General features: G+C 35.8%; 1 protein-coding gene across 9 annotated transcripts in view; it reads right to left on the reverse strand.

Moving 5' to 3' along the window:
- Positions 1-20,560, reverse strand: part of LOC127869549 (sterile alpha motif domain-containing protein 9-like) — a 225,913-nt gene that overhangs the window by 101,785 nt on the left and 103,568 nt on the right. For all 9 annotated transcript variants that reach the window (XM_052412203.1, XM_052412204.1, XM_052412210.1 and 6 more), the window contains exons 4-5: positions 15,671-15,875; positions 4,571-4,629 (exon numbers count right to left, since the gene is read on the reverse strand). In XM_052412203.1, coding sequence (XP_052268163.1) covers positions 4,571-4,629; positions 15,671-15,875 — 264 coding nt within the window. The remainder of the gene's footprint in view (positions 1-4,570; positions 4,630-15,670; positions 15,876-20,560) is intronic.

Genomic DNA, 20,560 nt, shown 5'->3' on the forward strand with positions numbered 1-20,560 from the left:
ATCCTTGAAGATAGTAGAAATGTAAACAAATTTAATATTTACGGTGTTTTACATATATGCAGTTACATGCAATTATGGAAGGTGTCTACTTTGATTAATAAAGTGTCTATGGATAATAAAACAAGGTAAAATTTGCTCAACTTCTCTGTAATTATTAAATTATGAAACAAAATGTGTCAAAGTGGGTGTGCACACCTGTGTCGCATTTCGAAAATTTTACCGTTGTTCATGAAACTTTCATTTCAAACACAACTATGAACACTTTTACTGCTATAAACATAGTTATTATCTGATAGATAAATGTCTGAGCTGTTGTTATACAGTTTTTTTGGTGTAATTATTGCTTTTGGAAGCGATTTTTTTGCTATTGTTCAGACCATGATGTTGTGCAGGAAATTTGACAGTTGTATATATGTATATAGTATAATAGAGTATTTTTTACCTAACAATTCCTGTGAACCCCTATGATGGGGTGTGTTGGGTTTCTAAAACAAAAGTACTGGCCCATATTATTGGAACAAAAACAAGTAGAAACACATTCGATGAGTGGGTTGAGAAATTCCCTTGTCTTCAGATTGTTGAATCTGATAGCAGAAAGATGGAACAACCTATACTGCGATTGAATACATAACAGTGACTTTATATACGTACGGTTTTGAGAAGCTAAATTCACGTTTTATCGCAAATACCCAATTCACTTGTTTGTTTTGGTACAAATACCCAATTAATTTTTATATGAGCGGGCATCATACTTTTGGATACTCAATCACGTTTTCCATTACCCAATTTATTCTTATGTTGAAGGGTATTACCCAATTACCCCAGAAAGCTTATCTGTAGCTCTGAATGTGGCCTCTAGAGAGTTAACAAGGCAAATGTTGACGCCCCACAACGGACGACGGACAACGGACAAAAGGCAATCACAAAAGCTCACCATGAGCACGTGCTCAGGTGAGCTAAACAAGAGGGCCTGAAAGGCCCAAAGTCGCTCACCTGAGATAACAAGATATTATTGGGACAAATCTTCTGACCAAGTTTCACCAAGATCGGAAAATAAATGTGGCCTCTAGAGTGTTAACAAGGTTTTACTATAGCCATATAAGGAAAAATGCCCCGCCCCCTGGCAGCCATGTTTTTCAACCAACCGGCATCATTTTTTAACTCATTCAAGATATTTTGGGGATGAATCTTCTGACCAAATTTCATGAAGATTGGACAATAAATGTGGCCTCTAGAGTGTTAACAAGGTTTTACTAAAGCCATATATAGCCATATAAGGAAAAATGCCCCGCCACTGGTGGCCATGTTTTTAAAGCAACCAAAACCATTTTCGAACTCATCCAAGATATCAGTGGGACAAATCTTCTGACCAAGTTTCATGACGATCGGAAAATAAATGTGACCTCTAGAGTGTTAACAAGGTTTTACTATAGCCATATAAGGAAAATAGCCCCACCCCCGTGGTGGCCATGTTTTTCAACCAACCGGCATCATTTTTGAACTCGTCCCAGATATTATTTGGATGAATCTTCTGACCGAGTTTCAAGAAGATCGGACTTTAAATATAGCCTCTAGAGTGTAAACAAGATTTTACAATAGCCTTATATAGCCATATAAGGAAAAATGCCCCGCCCCTTGGCGGCCATATTTTTTAAATCAAACGTAACCATTTCGGAACTCATCCAAGATATCATATAGACAAATCTTCTGACCATATTTTATCAAGATTGGACAATAAATGTGGCCTCTATAGATTGTTAACAAGGTTTTACTATAGCCATATAAGGAAAAATGCCCCGCCCCCTGGCGGCCATGTTTTTCAACCAACCGGCATCACTTTCGAGCTCGTCCAAGATATAATTGCAATGAATCTTCTGACCAAGTTTCATGAAGATTGGACAATAAATGTGGCCTCTAGAGTGTTAACAAGGTTTTACTATTATAAGCCATATATAGCCATATAAGGAAAAATGCCCCGCCCCTTGACAGCCATGTTTTTCAAGCAAAGATTACCATTTTTGAACTCATCCAAGATATCAGTGGGACAAATCTTCTGAGCAAGTTTCATGAAGATCGGAAAATAAATGTGGCCTCTAGAGTGTTAACAAGGTTTTACTATAGCCATATTAGGAAAAATGCCCTGCCCCCTGGCGGCCATGTTTTTCAACCAACCGGCATCATTTTCGAACACATTTAAGATTTTATAATAGCCTTATATAGCCATATAAGGAAAAATGCCCCGCCCCTTGGCAGCCATGTTTTTCAATCAAACGTAAGCATTTTCAAACTCATCAAAGATATCATTGAAACCAATCTTCTGAGAAATAATGAGGAAGACAAGGCAAATGTTGACGCTGCACAACGCACAACGGACAAAAAGCGATCACAAAAGCTCACCATGAGCACGTTGTGCTCAGGTGAGCTAAAAACACAATATCCTCGTTAGATATTTTTGTGTTGTACAATATTTTGTTTTACATAGAATTGCGTCATGCATACTTGTTTTTAACACCAGAGAAGCAGTAAGGGCCACAAACTCATAAAATGTCTTCTCTTCAGTTGTACACTGGTGTGTATATAAACAGCAGAAAACAAAAATAATATCTTTTTCATAATATTTAAGTTTGTATTTAATATTTTCCAATGAAATTTGGCATACATATACTTAAGTATACAAACAATATGTATGTGTTATTTGGTGTTTGTAAAGTATTTAGTTATTGACTTACAGAAAAAAGTTTTTACTGTCTGCTTGAAATTCAAATTTCCCTATAAATGCTAAGCACCGCCCACTTGAAAGGTTATGATTTTCTCTCAGCCAGTAGCTAGCGAAAGACTCAGACCAAGTTCACATGTTAATACAGATTCAACACTATACCAAATTGCTGTCTGCTCAAACAGGTGTTTCTGTTAATTAACACTCTAATGTTATTAGCAAATCACTGTCAGATAAACCCAAACCACTAGTTAATGTAGGTTAACATTTTAACACCGCAAAATCAAGCAAGTGAGATCCGGCTTTTAATATATGTTTCATTTTCTTGATTTCACTTTTGCCTTGATTGTAATTGCGACTTTGCAAAATATTAATTGTGATACACAATGTCTTGTGCCGACCAATCAAAATTTGTTATCTGAAAACCGGCTCGGAATCGCTCGGCATGATTGAGTAAACAGCGATGTTAATAAACTGATTGTTTGTATAAACAATTGACTTGGAGGACACTGTATTTTGAGCTCAAAAGAAGTTGTATTGCTCATTTTTTTTATGGTAATGTCCCATAGCATATATATATTATTTGTTAATAATCTTTATAAATAAAATATGCAAAATATATTTAACAAGATGTGTTTGAGAAACACAATGTCCCCTATATATGACCTTGACCTTGTGAAGGATGACCTTGACCTTGTGAAAGATGACCTTGACCTTTCACCACTCAAAATGTGCAGCTCCATGAGATACACATGCATGCCAAATATCAAGTTGGTATCTTCAATATTGCAAAAGTATTCATAAAATAAGCGATTTGGGCCACATATATTTGACCTCTAACCTTGAAGGATGACCTTGACCTTGACCTTTCACCACTCAAAATGTGCAGCTCCATGAGATACACATGCATGCCAAATATCAAGTTGCTACCTTCAATATTGCAAAAGTATTCATAAAATAAGCGATTTCGGCCACATATACTTAACCTCTGACCTTGAAGGATGACCTTGACCTTTCAACACTCAAAATGTGCAGCTCCATAAGATACACATGCATGCCAAATATCAAGTTTCTATCTTCAATATTGCAAAAGTATTCATAAAATAAGCGATTTGGGCCACATATATTTGACCTCTGACCTTGAAGGATGACCTTGACCTTGACCTTTCAACACACAAAATGTGCAGCTCCATAAGATACACATGCATGCCAAATATCAAGTTGCTATCTTCAATATTGCAAAAGTATTCATAAAATGAGCGATTTTGGCCACATATATTTGACCTCTGACCTTGAAGGATGACCTTGACCTTTCAACACTCAAAATGTGCAGCTTCATAAGATACACATGCATGCCAAATATGAAGTTGCTATCTTCAATATAGCAAAAGTTATTGCAAAATGTTAAAGTTGGCGCAAACAGACCAACAGACAGACCAACAGACACACCAACAGACAGGGCAAAAACAATATGTCCCCCACTACTATAGTGGGGGACATAAAAATCAGTAATAATTACGGATCGTCACCTTTCACAGGCCTTTAATATGATTTTCTACATACATGTAAATAAACCACATTTCTTAGGTTTTTATTTTGGTTTAGAAAATTATGAATGATACATACATTTATGTTAAGATAATTTTGTCAGTGTTTTTTTTTGAAACCATGAAAACCAACAGACATGGCAAGCTCACTCCTTTATACATTAGGTTTGTTTGAGAGGTCTGAAACAAAAGCTGTTGGAAAAACAACACATTCCATATGTTAAGATCAAACTTTACTAAATGGCGAGAAAATGCATAAATCCCAATAGAGATGCTATTAAATTTAAATTTAGATAATGCTATTTACCTGGTAGATGAGTTTCATCAAACATGGTCACACATGATTTCCAAGAAAGGCCCGAAAATCTGAAGGCAGAAAAAATTCGTCACAATAAGTGTAGAATGATCCCAAAAAATAGTAGTGGCAAATTAGTGTGATCTTCAAGTTGAAAGTACAGAAAACTGACATGTTTTATTGATTTTTGAAAAACAGAAATCTAAATGTCCTCTACCAATGTATTAATTTTCATTGCAATCAATTTTTTACAAATAGTTATGCTTTGCGCACAAAAAATTAGCCAAGGAAAATAACTCCATAAATATCAAAGAAAGAGTTATGGTTCTAGTACTATGCACTTCCTCTTAAAGTTATCTTTTATTATTTCCTTTGAATCCATTTAGGCCTAATAAAAAAAACAGGTCTGTTTCCTGTAACGTGTTGAAAAAAAGTTGGGTAGGTAGGTAGGGATTTTTTTTATATTTTTTTTTATGAATGAATGAATGGTTGTGTTATAACTCAACAATTATTTTGTGAAAGCTTAATTAACTTACTGCTTAATTTCATTCTTAGAAAAGGTCTAATGAAGAAAGGTAGTCATATATGCCCTTGTCTTCAATATCAAAGATTTGAGACACTTTTTTCTGAGAGTCTTTGTCGAAAAAAAAACATTCAGTGCAGGTGGGTATTATACATAAACAAAAACATACGATCAGTCGGGTAACAGGACACAAGACAATTTTTTTTTAGGCCTTATCACTATTTACGCAATGATCTGCCCAATTTATTTCACAAGAATAATGATGGGCAATAACTCCAAAATCAATAAAGAGAGTTATAGTTCTTGCACTCTTCAATCATCCATAATACCCTCCTAAGATCTAAACAAGAGCTGTCAGAAGACAGCATGCGCTCGACTTTTCAAAGCGCTTGACAGTATAACGTAAGCCAATATGGGGAAATTGTTCATATTCAATAAGGTCAAGGTTATATAGTCATATTCTAACTGGAAGAGGACCATAATTGAAACATATTGATCGCTTATGCTTGATTGTTATTGTACCAATTTCAAATGATGATAATAAATTAACAAGGGCTGTTTGTAAAACATGCATGCCCCACATATGGGCTGTCCGTTGTAGTGGCAGCCATTGTGTGAATACGTTTTTTGTCACTGTGACCTTGACCTTTGACCTAGTGACCTGAAAATCAATAGGGGTCATCTGCGAGTCACGATCAATGTACCTATGAAGTGTCATGATCCTAGGCAAAAGCGTTCTTGAGTTATCATCCGAAAATCATTTTACTATTTCGGGTCACCGTGACCTTGACTTTTGACCTTGTGACCTCAAAATCAATAGGGGTCATCTGCGAGTCATGATCAATCTACCTGTGAAGTTTCATGATCCTAGGCATATGCCTTCTTGAGTTATCATCCGAAAACCATTTTACTATTTCGGGTCACCGTGACCTTGACCTTTGACCTAGTGACCTCAAAATCAATAGGGGTCATCTGCGAGTCATAATCAATCTACCCATGAAGTTTCATGATCCTAGGCGTATGCATTCTTGAGTTAACATCCAGAAACCATTTTACTATTTCGGGTCACCGTGAACTTGACCTTTGACCTAGTGACCTCAAAATCAATAGGGGTCATCTGCGAGTCATGATCAATCTACCCATGAAGTTTCATGATCCTAGGCGTATGCGTTCTTGAGTTATCATACAAAAACCATTTTACTATTTCGGGTCACCGTGACCTTGACCTTTGACCTAGTGACCTCAAAATCAATAGGGGTCATCTGCAAGTCATGATCAATGTACCTATAAAGTTTCATGATCCTAGGCCCAAGCGTTCTTGAGTTATCGTCTGACAACCACCTGGTGGACGGACCGACAGACCGACCGACAGACCGACCGACATGAGCAAAGCAATATACCCCCTCTTCTTCGAAGGGGGGCATAATAATGTACATATGGCTTCATGTATATTAGCAAGACATCATAATAGACCAGGGTTGGCATATTGACCGGTGGTCAATACCCGGTCAATACTGGTCAATACTGGTCGATTGAAAATTATAGCATTTAAACATCACAAAGGAAGACTTTAAGCTATTCTATATTAAATCAATCATTATTCTGTAATTGATTAACTTTTTGAGTTATTTATTGTAAAAAAAATCTTTAAAGCTGTAAAAAAATACTTCTTTATTATTTATGGTAACACCCTGAAATACATAAGGACTAGGTCAATATCTTTATCTCAGTGTATCACATCTGTTTATACTAAAGTATTATTTCTATTGTAGTTACCATAGTATTTCACTGATGTATTGATATACTGTAAAACCATCAAATTTTTGGGGACCTTATTACTCAATTGTTACTACTAGGTGATCGATTGCGCTGAGAATTGCAAATATTGTCGAAACAAAATTGATGGCAATTAGCGAGCGGGCACAAACAAGTGCGCTGCTTTATCGCTCTTATTGACAATTTTCGGCAACACTTTCATGCTTCAGTGCACATTAACCTCAAGTCTTGCTGTCAACACAGATTAGCAGATTATGCTTCGTTATTACTCTTGTTGTTTAAATAAAAGTTAAATTATTATGACGGTCAGTCTTCCCAAAAAAATTGAAATCCACGAAATTACGTGTCAATGAATTAGTTGTTTTTTATTAAACCACGAAATTTCATACCGACGAATTTCTATACGTTTACAGTACATGTATCTATTTGATTATTGGTTCAAAATGCACATGGCATTTTTGGTTGCATGCATTAGACAAGAATGGGCAAACTTGCCCAAAGATGCAACATGAATAAAATATTTAATATTAGATTATTTTCAAGGATCCCCGAGTTTAAATTTTCTTTAGCCCCCCCTCAATTTCAATCACAAAGGAAGGAGGGGCGGAGTGGAGCGGGATGTATAGTGTGGGGGTGTGGTCATTTAATTACAGTTTCTTCCAAAAATTAAAAAAAAAGCACTTTTTTGGGGGGGTTGGGGGGATTCTTGGGTGGGATGGTTGGACAGTATTTCAAAAACTAGTCAAAAGCGTTCTTGAGTTAACATCCGAAAATCATTTTACTATTTTGGGTCACCGTGACCTTGACCTTTGACCTTGTGACCTCAAAATCAATAGTGGTCATCTGTGAGTCATGATCAATCTACATATGAAGTTTCATGATCCTAGGCATATGCGTTCTTGAGTTATCATCCGAAAACCATTTTACTATTTCGGGTCACTGTGACCTTGACCTTTGACCTAAAATTCAATTGGGGTCATCTGCGAGTCATGATCAATCTACCCATGAAGTTTCATGATCCTAGGCATATGCGTTCTTGAGTTATCATCCGGAAACCATTTTACTATTTCGGGTCACCGTGACCTTGACTTTTGACCTTGTGACCTCAAAATCAATAGGGGTCATCTGCGAGTCATGATCAATGTACCTATGAAGTTTCATGATCCTAGGCCCAAGCGTTCTTGAGTTATCATCTGACAACCACCTGATGGACAGACCGACAGACCGACATGAGCAAAGCAATATACCCCCTCTTCTTCGAAGGGGGGCATAATGAACCAATTATTATAACATTTTTTCTTGGTAAAGAAGTGTTATTTTGCTTTAAAAACATAATGAAAACATACTTGTATAAATCAATTTCAATTTGATTAAAAGTCACATTTTGCAAAACAGTGCAGGCTTCCTGAAAAGTCCAAAAAAGTGCCTGTCAACCAGACAGGCTGATGGAAAATTTAGCCTGTCCGGACAATACTTCACCTGACCGAACAACATGAGTTTATAACTAAAGAATTAAGTAAAGTTTAACTCATATTTATTGCAATGTGGAGCCTGTGTATAAGTACACTCGATAAAGTAAAACAAAACACTTGCGTGTTCTAGTGATTACAGTGTATGATGGACAACAGCTTTAAATTCTAGTCAGACTCAAAACAAAATGACATAACACGATTGGTGTTGCCTTCTAAGTCTTCTTCATCCTGAAAGTCTAGACCATCATTGGAAACACAATCAGAGTCTTCGTCACACAGTTTTGCAATTGTCATTGTCCATGGTAAAATGAGGCTGCTGCAAGGTTGCATTCTCAGGCACAGACTTGACAATACTTGGTTCTGATTCACTATCTGATTTGATTACAACAGAAACTGAGGATGTGGATGGGAGAACAACATTTTTTTCATGTGTAGTTTTTTGTTACAACCTTTGTTATTGGAAAGATAGTAATATATCGGACCAAATGAAATTGACGTTTTCGAAAAAACAACAAAGGGAGAGCACTGTTAAGAACTAGTGACGCTTAAGTGTTATTCATGACAAAAAGGCTCGAAATTCACGAAAAAGAGTGATACTGATGGGGTGTTTTCTTTCTTTTAGCAAATTTAAGACTTTTCGGTATTTAGTAATATTTTTTTTGGCCTGTCACAAAACCAGCAATATTAGAAACTTCGCTGGACCGTAAAGAATTTTGCCCAACAAGAATGGTGGTCCGGCCTTTTCAGGAAGCCTGACAGTGAATGAGGCCCCTTAGAGAAAATCATCAAAATGACATACCGTAATTACTCTAAGTATTAGACACTCTTAGTTTTCGGACAGCCTCTTTTTTAGCCAAAATAATTATTTTTTCTGACTCTTTATTTTCGGACATACGGATTTTCGTCCATAATTTATGACTCCGATTTTTCAAACAGCATAATTTTACAGGGCTAGTTTACTAGATTTCTGCCCTGGTATCACTTATCTGGGACCCTTCAATCATTAAGTTTTACAACCTGATTAACATAATAAAACCTAGCATAAAATGCCCTGAGGGCAATGGATCATTACAATTGCATTATTGGGTAGATAACCATGTATACCGTATTTTGTCGTGTAAAACGCGCATTTTTTTACCTCCAAATTTCAAATACAAAAGTTTGTGAGCGTTATAATACATTGATACAACGCTATCCTGGCTGCTAAATTGCAAAAAAAAATATTTTGTAATCGTAAATATACATAATAGCCGCCATTTTTTTATTCCAGAAAACTACACCCTATAATCTTACAGACTGAAGGGGCCGTTGTCGAAACAACAAAAAGTCCGTAACGGCAGATATGAACGGGGTAGCATTAGTTATTTACAAAAATAAAATGTTTGAATTAAGCATGCAAACATTTATTTGTCTGTGTTTGTGCACTTCTACGGCCATTTTCGGTCTGATTTGGCAGTTTACGTTGGACTGGTAAAGGTATCTGGTCTGTTTTGAAGGTAACCATAGGTGTGAACAGGGACTTCTTAAGTGTTTTCCAGTTTGGTCCAGGTTTTTAGCGCCTTCATTGTTCATCACATTCACGCCTGTGTAGTGCGACAAAAGATAACCCAACTTCATTACTTGTCCAATATAATAGATTAACAGTTTTACGTCAATACTGACATATCTCAACAACTGTAGCCCTGTCTCCCATGTGCAACAAAGTTTTTATTCAGCATTCAAATTTAAAGTCCATGCTTTCCCCAAGGAAGAATGACACGATGTACATGAATTCTTATTTTCTCACGATTTACACTAAATGCACGTGGACTGTTAATCTGTTGCTATAGTATAGTGCTAATCAACCCATGCTCCAAATCATAATGATGCTTCCTATTTTGAATGCTTAGTTAAGCTTTCCAATGCCCCGGATTATTGGATTGCGCAATAGTAAAATGGCGGCCATTTTTGGTCCGATTTGGTGGTTTTATTGTCTTTAAATATTTATTTTTTTCTATTCTTCCATTAATAAAACAGCCTGCGCGCTATACATGGTAGCAAGCTATACAAGGGAAAATAGGGTACCTGTTAAATAAGCAATGGTTTCACCCAACAGCATTTGTCAGGGCCCTCAATCTATCAAATCTGCCGCCGAATTTCGGCGGCAGTCCCCCACCTGAAAAGTATACTTTTTTCCCCTTTTGGGGGGGGGGGGGGGGAAATTCCCCCTAAAAAAACAAAAAAAAAATATTTTTTTTTTTTTTAAATAGAAAAATGTGTCTCATCTCATCTCATGATTATAATATCTCAATTCCATTTCAATTTTATCTTTTCAAACATACTAAATTATGAAAAATGCGATGAATTTAGTGCAAACATGTACAAATGTAATAATGAGAGAGTAAGTAAAAAAATCCCCAAAAAAGGGAAACGCCGCGAAAATTCCCCCTCCTAAGGGCTGTGGACCCCTTCCCCCAAAGTAGTGTGAGGGCCCTGTTTGTAATGATATCGTATTCAGGAAGCAGTATGGTTGTTTTTTTTATGACGTTTTTATATACCATTTCAGGCAAGAGATTGCAAATAAGTGAAGTTGCACTTTATTTAAAGCAGGGAAAGGAGAGTACAACACAATAAAATTATTGAACATTTATTAATTGGTTTTATTTCATTATAATAATGGACAAACAACCATTACATGTATGTCTCTAAATTTTCGGACACTCGTAATTTTTTTAAATAATTTCGTATCTAAATTTGCGGACACAATTTTTTTTTTTATGTGTTCATTCAAAATTGTAATGTCTTATTTAAAATTCACTTAGTACAGTGTTCCCTGTTCCTTGCACTTGTAGAGAGTAAGATTTTTAAATTATTAAAATTTAATTCACCATACATCATGTGACCACTGGGGTTGCCCAGTATTGAACCCAGGGACATGATTTGAACACACAATGTACAGGACCTCTACTTGATGTAATACACTGTAACTCCAATATAGCGCGGTCAATGGAGTCCAAGCTGCGAAACAGGGTTATAAACAGATACGCTTTATAAGTTTGGTGCTCATTTATTGCAGGTGGCTATAAAAACAGGTATAGTATAGCCTATAATATAGGTCCTGCGTATTGCCATGCTGTGTTGTCATCCGCAAATACATGCACAGGCCTTGAAGAATTTTTCCAGAGCCACTCGCCCTGCAGGGCGAGTAGGCCTGACAATCCACTCGCCCACCACTTTAATCTACTCGCCCTGCATTAAAAAAATGTATATATCTATATTTATTGTTATGAGCAATCAGAACCTTTTTGTAAACTTAAACTATCATGTGACTTTGTCTCATTGTAATAAACAAACATCTATAAGTCAATCCTATAGTCGAATTTATTTTGCAAAAAAATATAATTAATACGAACTTTTACTGAAAGACACGCTTGATTGACAAATGGTTACAATATGGTAAATTATGGCTAACGCTTCTGATCACGATTTATTCTGTTTATAAATAATTATTTTTCCATTTATTTTTAGTATTGATATTTATATTAAAATGAAATTTTATTGCTCACGGAATGACCAATATATTTAACTGATTTTTCATTTTTAATCGATTATCTAAGAGCACTGACACCTACGAAAAGTCAGCGCAGCCGATTTCGAGAATTATTTTTACTGTGCCCATGACGTCATTTTTGATTGTCAAAACGAAAGTGCAGTTTCTTTGTGTACTAAACCTATTTTTTGTTCACAATTTGTATCGATGTGGCAGGAGTTATCGAACTGAATTTATATTTCTCAACTTGAAAAACAGCATTCGCCCGGTCAGTAAAGTATTTAACAAACTTTACTCGCCCGACCGTCAACTTCACTCGCATATGCGAGCGGTCGAGTGGATTCTTCAAGGTCTGATGCATATAAACCGAATTGTTTCGTTAACAGTATACATACCGCTTTTCTTATGTGCACATTTAACAGATAATCCAATATAATTGCAACATCACTTACTAAAAAATAATCTTGAACATTCATGACGAGAAAGATGTTTATGAATTTCATAAAAACATCCATATGCCTACGCCATTTTTCACAAAGAGAGTACAGTGCATTATGGAACAGAGCTTTCATTGGACGAGCGAATTTAAATTTAGATTGAATGCAATACGATACATGTACAAAGAAATGTTTTATTGGGTCATACGCGTCATATAAAAAACTTGCTTCCTGGGGTCTTGCTGATAACGGACAAAAATTTAAGTGAATCTTTGTGAACAAGGGCTGTTTGTAAAACATGCATGCCACCCATATGGGCTCTCTGTTGTAGTGACAGCCATTGTGTGAATATGTTTTTTGTCACTGTGACCTTGACCTTTGTTCTAGTGACCTGAAAATCAATAGGGGTCATCTGCCAGTCATGATCAATGTACCTATGAAGTTTCATGATCCTAGCCATAAGCGTTCTTGAGTTATCATCCGGAAACCATTTTACTATTTCGGGTCACTGTGACCTTGACCTTTGACCTAGTGTCCTGGAAATCAATAGAGGTCATCTATGAGTCATGATCAATCTACCTATCAAGTTTCATGATCCTAGGAATAAGCGTTCTTGAGTTATCATCCGGAAACCATTTTACTATTTCGGGTCACCGTGACCTTGACCTTTGACCTAGTGACCTGAAAATCATTAGGGGTCATCTGCGAGTCATGATCAATGTACCTATGAAGTTTCATGATCCTAGGCCGAAGCGTTCTTGAGTTATTATCCGGAAACCACCTGGTGGACGGACCGACCGACAGACCGATAGACCGACCGACAGACCGACATGTGCAAAGCAATATACCCCCTCTTCTTCGAAGGGGGGCATAACAAGTATACTGCGTTAGCATGTAAATACCGTATTTTACCATGTATAACGCGCTACCATGTATAACGCGCATGCGATTTTTTAAAGCCAAAATGGAGAAAAAAAAGAATTCAAGACCAAAAACCCGAAAATTTGGACGAAAATGGCCGCCATTATTATATTGCGCAATCATTTAATCTGAGTTTTTCGGGCGCTTAATTTTTTGTTTTAAAGTAGGGAGCGTTTTTACGATCAGGAGCATGGGTTGCATAGCACTATATCTTTTGATAATTTTTAAGATTATTCTCTCGTGAACACCGATATGTCCTTATTGCTGCGCACTGCGCGTGTTTTTTCAAGACCCCTGCGCGTTAAATTCGAACCACCATTACCTATTACTCACATTTGAACAGTGTAACATTTTCATTACCTGCCGCTCACAACATCGTATGACATCTTCTTCTGCAGACCCGCAACATCGCAATGTCCAATTTTACGCAAATCGTCCGTGGATCCCATTTTATTTTTCATCGACTTAAATATTTCCCCATTAAGAGATGCTCCCCATTAAATCCAGTTTGACCCGGTATTTCGCGCCTTCACTGCGTCTAGTTGATATTATAGTGAGACAAACAATACACCCGAACGCTCAATCCAATACAGTTGGCGTTATCGGCGTAAAGCCATTTGACAAATATCATTTGTTTGTCTCTATTGAAAGAAAATAAAACGAGTCTATATCTCTATTGTTGGTTTGTAACCTACGTAGTATACTCGCACAGTAGCATATTTATGCAGAGATCAGAAAATGATTGATAAACGTATTCGTCGTTTCAATGCTTAGGGCCGAGTAATTTCGGCAAATCGGAACTCAACCTACGTAATACAATTGCTCAATTAACCGTTGAACTCCACCTCCGTTTTCTTCAAAAGGTTCGAAGGCGGAGCTTTGCACGTGCTATTATTTAATTGGACGATTGCCATTGAGGAACAAACACACAATTGGTTCGGCATGTTGATTGCTAGACAAAGGAAGCCAATTTTGTCGGCGAGAAACTTGTCACTTTATTGCTTCAGACAGGAAGCGGCTTTCCTTTGATGACGTCAAACTGTCAATTCACATAGAGTGCAAATTTTCGGAATTGCTAACATTAAACTTTGGATTAAATTATCAAAATAAAGCAAAAGCGAAGTTGAAAAATATGATTGAAATAATTAGCCTCAGTTCAAATAAGACGTTTTGCGTTGTAAATCAACGAGTTTTCATGACAACAAAAACTACAATACCGCGACGCACGGGGATCGATATAGCTCGATTTTTTTTAATGAACAATCAATGAAGAAGTGTGAAAACACCAACAAAGACATTTTTTTCATCTTTTAATTTTTGTCAAAACTGTTACTACCCCGTTCATTCCTAACCTTTCCCGCTATATGTTGTTTCGACAACGGCCCCTTCAGTCTATAACATTATAGGGTGAAGTTTTCTGCAATAACAAAAATGGCGGCAATTGTGAAGATTTACGATTACGAAATGGATTTTTTGCAATTTAGCAACCAGGAAAGCGTTGTGTCAATGTATTACGCGCACTGAATTTTTATTTTGAAATTTGAAGGTAAAAAACCGCGCGCTATGCATGGTAAAATACGGTACATCGTCAGGATTATTTAATTTATTTTTCGTACACGTACTAAACATTAAACATACACAAAGATCGTTTTATTTATCAAGCATGTATAGTATATAATAAACGATAACACAGACATAGTTTATACAATGGGTTCATAGGCAATAAATGTAATATACACTGACTTTCACACCTTTATTGACATTACACAACAGCTTAACACCAATTAGCTGTTGAGTTTCGTTTAACCTCTAATCGATTAAAATCAGTTAAACGGATGGATAAATAAATCAAGCTGTGATTGCCGCCATCTTTGAATTATCCAAAAATACATGAAGTCGCATAACATGGATTTGAATCAGAAATGGAAGGTTGAAGAAAAAACGGGACCCAAGCAGCCACCGCTTTATATTTGATTCAGCGTTATAACGGTGAGCGTTATATTGGAGTTACAGTGTATACCAAATATCGATGCTCTGGGGCTTGTAGTTTCTGAGATTTTTAAGGTTATTTACTCCATTTTCATCATACGACGCTGGGGTGTTGCCAGTGTTGACCCCATAGGCATAATTTTAACAACTTCAGTAGACCATGTTACACACAAAATAATCCTTGAGCTTTTGATCTTTTAACTGATTTAATTATAGGTGTGGTGACCCGCATATGAAGCCCACTAATAAAAACAAATTTAAAAGGTTAAATAAGGATCATTAATGTAAAATTGTGTTAAAAAATGCCCAAAGGTTTAGATGTTGTTAAATAAAAGGATAATGGTACATGCATGACGAACTATTATTAACTACACATCACCAATGATTCTTTCCTAAAAGCTCAACATGGGCATATTTGAAGGCGGATTAAAAATATTAATGAACACAAATAGATACATCACCTACCTGTTTGATTTTTCAACGAAGATAGCACCTGGAAAAGTTGAGATGATGCATTCCTTGACGTTCAAAAAAGTCACACAGCATTTGCGGTTCTCCTCCACATAAACATGCAAGTCTTCCCCAGAAATGCACTTTGATCCATCAGTTTCAATACCATCTTCAATAATTTTCTTGATATGTACCTTCTCTAGATCTCTCAGTTTGTTATCTGAAATTTAATTATTTATTTAGATAATTAATTCTTGTACATGTTTAAACATGTGCTCATTTTCATTAATTTGAAGCAAACAATATAGAACTGCCACTTGTAAGTAGCTGAAATATACAAAAACCTACCACTTTGTCAGATTTAAGAACTGGTTTCCCCAAAACTGCAATCTTAAAACTGATTCAGTTTCACCTTGATACTTCAAATATTAAGAAAGATATGCCCCCAGACAAAATTTTGGCATGAAAATTCAAAAGATAAATTCCTGTGGAATACTAAAGTAAGAGCAGGGGTTTTTAACCTTATATAACAGACGCCGAATATCGTTTGAAACGCTTATGAAAAATAATTACCCAAGCCTTTCAAAATTTAAGCACGGACAGATCTGTATCGAACTATTCTTTTCACAAATGAAAATAGACGCTACCCTATTCGTCTGCGTCAAGAATTTGTCGTAAAACTTGTGGTAAGCGTTAGATGCAGACGTGCACAACAGATTGAGTTCTGAATACAGATTTCTGAATGCAGATTTTTATAGAAACTCCTCACAGAAGTTACTTCCCTTGCTTCGCCCGGTCAGTAACTTCTAGTATAAGGGAGGCCACTGCGTAGGAGATTGAGATTTATAGTGCAGATAGAATTGTTTTACGAACGAAATTTGTTTTAGGTTATAAGAAGATATTTTAACATAAAACGATCTTAGAAAAATTCACTTAAAACGGTGTCAGCAATATTCTTGGAAGAAAACGTTAGAAAAACGTTTCCAAATAAAAATTGTAAGAATGACCATATACTAAATTAAATAGATATTTCGTCTGATTTTTGATCAGGTAAGGCTTCATAAAGGGCAACCGATCGATGTGGATTTTCGAAATGTGGTATATACCATAAGCATAGGTGCGTAAACGCACCTATGCTAAAAACGATGTAAGGTCTATAGGTTCCCAATAGGCTATTCAAGCTCTGTTTCGCTAACACTTACCACCGCTAATCCCTTTATTGCCCCCAATTAACAATCTGATTCTACTTCTCGTGTGTACCAGTGTTGTTTATGACACCTTATCAGCCATTTATCGGCTAATTATTGATTTTATAAGGCATTCACACCATGGTGGTCTTCAAGATAGTGGTCGCTTATTGCTATCGATAGTTGTATTATAATGAAATAAATGTTGAAAATGTGTTTGTTTTTGTCTTTGTTTGAAACGGTTTACTAAACAATTGTTTTGTAAAATTAACTCTACGTCATTAATGAGTCTTTTACATTCAATGTTTATTTCCAAAATAGCGGGATAATCCGAATGTGTAATATACCAAAATCCAACAAACAGTCCAATAAGTGAAACCCATCCTGTCTAGTGTAATTGGGTGTAATTGTAATAAAAACAACGAGGTGCTATGCATGACAGTTTGACCCTACTCCAATTAAGCTACAAACAACGAGGTGCTATGCATGACAGTTTGACCCTACACCAATTAAATTCGCGACAATTGACAAGTAACAAACTGCGCATGGATACATGCTTAAAAAAACATCGCAACAAACAGTAAAAGTGGTCTTGTGTTATTGTAATAGTTTACTGTAACCCATACTTTCAGTGTACTGGATAGCCTCCCCTGCGTTCAAGTTTGCCATTGAAAGTAATATAATGAGTATTGTTGTCGTAATGTTCCAGATTTTGTACTCTAAAAAGATGAATATTATCTTCATTGTTTGCTATTGTCTTATTTAATAAAACTGTTATTGTTATGTTTTAGATTTCATGCTTCATATCAGATGTTTTATGTCTTGAATAAAAGTTACAAGAGTTTTTGTTAGTACTATACTGACTACAGTAAAGGTGGAATGATATATCGTTTTACAGTGTCCTGCTTTTTGGTCAAATGTCCCAACAATTTTTTATGGAATGTCCCGCTTTGGACCTAAAAAATTATGGCATGTATGACCTCTCCTAAATGAGATCTACTTACTTATACAGTTTTCAAGTTGACACCTCATTTAGTTTTCAAGATACGCTTTGGACAATATATACAAGAGGGGGAAAGGCCGTAAGGCGCTCACATTGCATTATCATCATCATCCAATGTCATTTTTTCGGTCCGGCTAAATTTTCTCCGGACCTCCATATTTTTTTAAATGCCTGTCTGGATTACCGGCAGATTTTTTCCAATTTCGCCAAGCCTGACATTGACCCAAAAGAACTTACAAGTAACTGTTTTGAGCAGGCAGTGTTCAAAATTATTAACAATTAAACTTTCCAAACACCTTCAAGCATGTTTTTGAACAAACCAAAATCATTTTGAACAAAACAAAGATATCACAGCGATAATTTTAGGTCTGCGTCCTGTACGCATAGAAATCTCAGGGGACTCAAACATTTGCTATATATGCGTCCTGCGGACGCACAATCCTAAAAGTGTATAAATTATGATACTAAAACAGGGTTCGCCAAAACCGTCGGTCCGCCGGTCCTGACCGGCAAATTATCTCAGGACCGACAAGTGATTTAAGATAATCGGTCCCACTGACCGACACAATGGGATGAAAAATGGTTTCAAAAAGATCACTCAAAGTGTATAATATGCTATTGGATTAATAGAAGGTAAATGCTTTTTGTTCAACTTCTGTCAAAATCCTTTTTTTTTACCTTCATTTTGATGTTTTAATGTTTAATGTTGGATTAGAATTGACTAATGTTGGATTAGAATTGACTATCACATGCGAGTTCAAAATCAACGGTCTTTGTTAAAAAAAGCAACTGATTGCGTCCGCCACTTTGTTTGTTCCATTTAATTTCTCCACAACAAAAAACGCATGAAAACTTGTTTCAACAGGCATTTGTGAGCATTTCTGTTAAATAGTTTCATTATTATATTGTTCTGGGAAGGATATATTTTAATTTACATACCAACAATTTCTGAATTCAAAATTAGATTTTTTACCCGATGTACTATATTTCGGATATTTTAAAATTCGGACATAGGGATATTTATGTTTTGATTTGTTGTTGATAGTTAGTAGCAATATGTTTTGTGTTATTTCAGACAACAAGAATGGATGGTGGTAATTATCATGGGCCTTTCTATCAAGAAATAGGTGTGAAAGACATTCATTTAATTGAAACTGGAAATCAACCACCTCAGCTAAGAGAAAATATTTTAACAATAGGTGTTGTTTTAGAACTTGGCTAATAAACAGAAATCGAAGTCATCCAAAGTAGTGTGAATGGGTGTGTGCAATTAAGTCAAACTTAATTGGATGTCACCCTAACTTTTCAAGAACACGGATTTGTAGAGCTGTGTAGGCTAAAAAACAGTTTGACAAAAAGAAGTCTAAAAAGAATACCTTTTGTTTATATGTGGTTTATTATTAATATAATAATTGTTTAATTATATCAACTTTGGACATGTTTTTATTGTATTTTAATGTGATCAAAACCAATAAACATCTAAAAGGTACTCTCTTTTGTTGTGTTTTGCTGTTATAGTTTAGTTGGACAGTGGGACTGACAGAAACTCATTCGGACCGACAAAAACTTCAAGTCTGTCAGTCCGAATGACTGACAGATTTTTCAAGTTTTGGCGAACCCTGCTAAAAATGATTTCGCGGACAGAGAAAAAAGAATTTAAGACCAAAAAACTTGCAAATCGACCAAAAATTGCCGCCATTGTACTATTGTGCAATCAATAATCCGGGTCATTGAAAAGCTTTATTTTGAATTCAACAATAGGAAGCATTATTATGATACGGAGCATGGGTTGCACAGCACTATATTTTTCTAACAATTTTGTAATATTCTAGCAACAATTTAATAGTCCTCGTGCATTTCATGTAAAACATGCGAAAATAAGAAATCATTGAATTCTTCCTCGGGGAAAGCCTAGGCTTTTAATTTGAATGATGAATAAAAACTCGTCGTGCTTTGTTTTAAAGCGGAAACTTTTTATAATAATTACGCTGCATCTTAAAGGGGTCTTTTCACTTCTTGGGAAATTGAAAAAAAGTTGTTTTAGATTCGCAAAGTTTCGTTTTAGTTATGATATTTGTGAGGAAACAGTAATATTGAACATTATTTTCCGTAAAGCCTACGGCTTTCACATGTATACTAAGCATATCGGGATGACGATATCCAGTGATCCGCATTTTAAATAACACGCTTAAAAACACCACGTGACTCACCTACATACCCGGATATTCACCCAGATTTTACCATTCTTCGATTTGGTGTTCTGTCGAGTGGTTCGTTCTCTGTACAGGTAGGTAAATACCTGTTGAAATTGATTTCATCTATTGTTTTTATTGTTTAATACTGCCTTACTAAAGATGTAGTCCTAGTATTTAATTTGTTTGGCAATAATTAGAGCAAAAATATCTGACGAGCTCCACTCACAGAAGGCACTGTCCGAAATTTCGAATTTCGGAAATATAATGATTTTTTATTTCCATTTGTTTCCAAAGGACATTAAAGTATGTAGTTATTAAGAAAACGAAAGGCAAGGCAGTTGTTTGCACGAAGGTTGCTAATAATACATGTGTAATTTATCCAAAAAGTAAGTTAAAAAGACTGACAGAAATATGTCGTCAGCTTCTAAGAGCATGTGCATCAATTCAAAAATGAATTCCAATGTGTTTTGATCTTTTTCTAAATTGTCCTAGCAAGAAATTGACAATTTGAAAGTTGCTC

The sequence above is a fragment of the Dreissena polymorpha genome, chromosome 2 (genome assembly GCF_020536995.1).
Source record: "Dreissena polymorpha isolate Duluth1 chromosome 2, UMN_Dpol_1.0, whole genome shotgun sequence".
In the NCBI taxonomy this organism is placed as follows: Eukaryota; Metazoa; Mollusca; class Bivalvia; order Myida; family Dreissenidae; genus Dreissena; species Dreissena polymorpha.